Below are 2500 nucleotides of genomic sequence, written 5' to 3'. Positions count from 1 at the left end.
ATAGTACAGGTTTATTAGAGGTACTACGGTAGTATTAATGTATAGTACAGGTATATTAGAGGTTTTATGGTAGTATCAATGTATAGTACAGGTATATTAGAGGTACTAGGGTAGTATTAATGTATAGTACAGGTATATTAGAGGTATTACGGTAGTATTAGGGCATAGTACAGGTATATTAGAGGTATTATGGTAGTATCAATGTATAGTACAGGTATATTAGAGGTATTAAGGTAGTATTAATGTATAGTACAGGTATATTAGAGGTACTACGGTAGTATGAATGTATAGTACAGATATATTAGAGGTATTACGGTAGTATTAGGGCATAGTACAGGTATATTAGAGGTATTATGGTAGTATCAATGTATAGTACAGGTATATTAGAGGTATTAAGGTAGTATTAATGTATAGTACAGGCATATTAGAGGTATTACGTTAGTATTAGGGTGTAGTACAGGTATATTAGAGGTATTGTGGTAGTATCATTGTATAGTACAGGTATTACAGTACCTCGAGTAGGGAGCCATAGCAGGCCAGTCCGTCTCCATGGAGTTCCGGCGGGCAGGTACAGTTCGTCTGGTCCTCACTCAGAGAACACTTGGCCTTTACACAACAACACAATAATAATAATATAATAGTAATATCACACAACTACTATAAAAAAAACAATACAACTACTATAACCCAACAATACAATTAATCTAACACAATAACACAACTACTATAACACAACAATGCATTGTGTGTGGGTGTGTGTGTGTATGTGTGTATGTGTTTTTGTGTGTGTGTGTCCGGTGTGTGTGTGTGTGTGTGTGTGTGTGTGTGTGTGTGTGTGTGTGTGTGTGTGTGTGTGTGTGTGTGTGTGTGTGTGTGTGTGTGTGTGTGCTTGTGTATGTGTACGCGTATGTTTGTGTGTATGTGTGTGTTTGTGTGTGTGTCAGTGTGTGTGTGTGTGTGTACCGTTTTGTGGCAGCCACCGTTGTTTTTACGACAGGGATCTATGCGCTCACATGTGTCCCCGTCTTCCTGGAAACCACTTTTACACTTGCACTCACTCTGCGCACACACACACACACACACACACACACACACACACACACACACACACACACACACACACACACACACACACACACACACACACACACACACACACACACACACACACCAACACAACCATTGTTTAAGCTTGATGGCCACAGGAAGTAGCCATCGGCCGTTAGCCTTTAGCGAGGCCGTCATAAACAATGGTGCCCTAATGGACTAACATTATGTTTGCCGTTAGCCTAGGGTAGATGCTAACCTCAATCTAGCAATCTAGTCTTATTGTTGCGTATTTTAAGAACATAAGCTGCCTCCACATAGCCTCTAGGAAGCAGATTCAAAGACACAAGCTGTATTACCCTCACAGAACCACTATGAAGCAGGACCAAGTATATAAGCCATAACTACTATACATAGCCACAAGGGGAGCAGGACCTTACTGAAGGCTGCAATAGCTGCTCCATCCACAGAAGGCAGCACCTCAGACAAGTGAGGAAGCCGAGGGTAATACGTCACACCGGCTCCGCCCACTTCCCAAAGGCCGCGTGGATTTGAACAAAACAGACTACACAGTCGGGAAACAAACCAGAAACTTCCGGCAGCCCAGTCTTAAGGGTTAAAGCTTTGGTCAGCTGGGAGTCGCTCAGCACGTGTTAGACACTCTTCCCCTCCCTTTGCTCCATAGTTACCATACAGAAATACTTTAACAAATAAAGTAAGTTAAAAAGCGATCCGGATTGGACTACTTTCTTTGAAGAACTCTGCATTATCCTTACCCCAGCCTCATCCTATCCTCAAATCGATGCTAGCCTGAGCCTAGCCTAATCTTAGCATTATTTTATCTTTGACTCAGACATATCCTAGCCTTACTCTTATCTTATCCTAGCCGTAGCCTTCTCCTAGCCTCATCCTTACCCATAGCTATTGCCAGACCCTAGCCTAACCCTTATCCTGGCCATTGCCTCAGGCTGTAGGCTATCTGTAGCCTTATCTTAGAGGTAGAAGGTCTGACCTGCTCTGGTCCGATGTAGATGCAGTCGGCGTCAGGGCTACAGCCCCCCCTGCTGGCCAGGTCACAGTTATTGATCTCCACACACACCAAACCATCACCGGACCAGCCCACGTTACACACGCAGGACACATTCGGCGTGGACGCAAACACACAGTGGGCCTGGGGGGAGAGAGAGCGAGACAGAGAGAGAGGTAGGGTCAAGTGTATGCCGGTCCGAGGGCCTAGTACTCTCGGTAGCATCGCTAGCATCTGTAGTCCCTTGTACTATCGGTAGCATCGCTAGCATCTGTAGTCCCTTGTACTATCGGTAGCATCGCTAGCATCTGTAGTCCCTAGTACTATCGGTAGCATCGCTAGCATCTGTAGTCCCTTGTACTATCGGTAGCATCGCTAGCATCTGTAGTCCCTAGTACTATCTGTAGCATCGCTAGCATCTGTAGT

At 44.5% G+C, this 2500-nt stretch overlaps 1 protein-coding gene across 4 annotated transcripts in view; it reads right to left on the bottom strand.

Annotated features, from left to right (window-relative positions):
- The window catches only part of stab1 (stabilin 1), a 65232-nt gene that overhangs the window by 46196 nt on the left and 16536 nt on the right, over positions 1 to 2500 (bottom strand). For all 4 annotated transcript variants that reach the window (XM_056606990.1, XM_056606989.1, XM_056606991.1 and 1 more), the window contains exons 26-28: positions 2060 to 2218; positions 964 to 1059; positions 514 to 606 (exon numbers count right to left, since the gene is read on the bottom strand). In XM_056606990.1, the coding sequence (XP_056462965.1) occupies positions 514 to 606; positions 964 to 1059; positions 2060 to 2218 (348 nt within the window). The remainder of the gene's footprint in view (positions 1 to 513; positions 607 to 963; positions 1060 to 2059; positions 2219 to 2500) is intronic.

This window comes from Gadus chalcogrammus, chromosome 13 (assembly GCF_026213295.1).
Source record: "Gadus chalcogrammus isolate NIFS_2021 chromosome 13, NIFS_Gcha_1.0, whole genome shotgun sequence".
Taxonomy (NCBI): domain Eukaryota; kingdom Metazoa; phylum Chordata; class Actinopteri; order Gadiformes; family Gadidae; genus Gadus; species Gadus chalcogrammus.
Note: the sequence above shows the minus strand (reverse complement) of the source record. Positions and strands in the feature narration are given on the sequence as shown.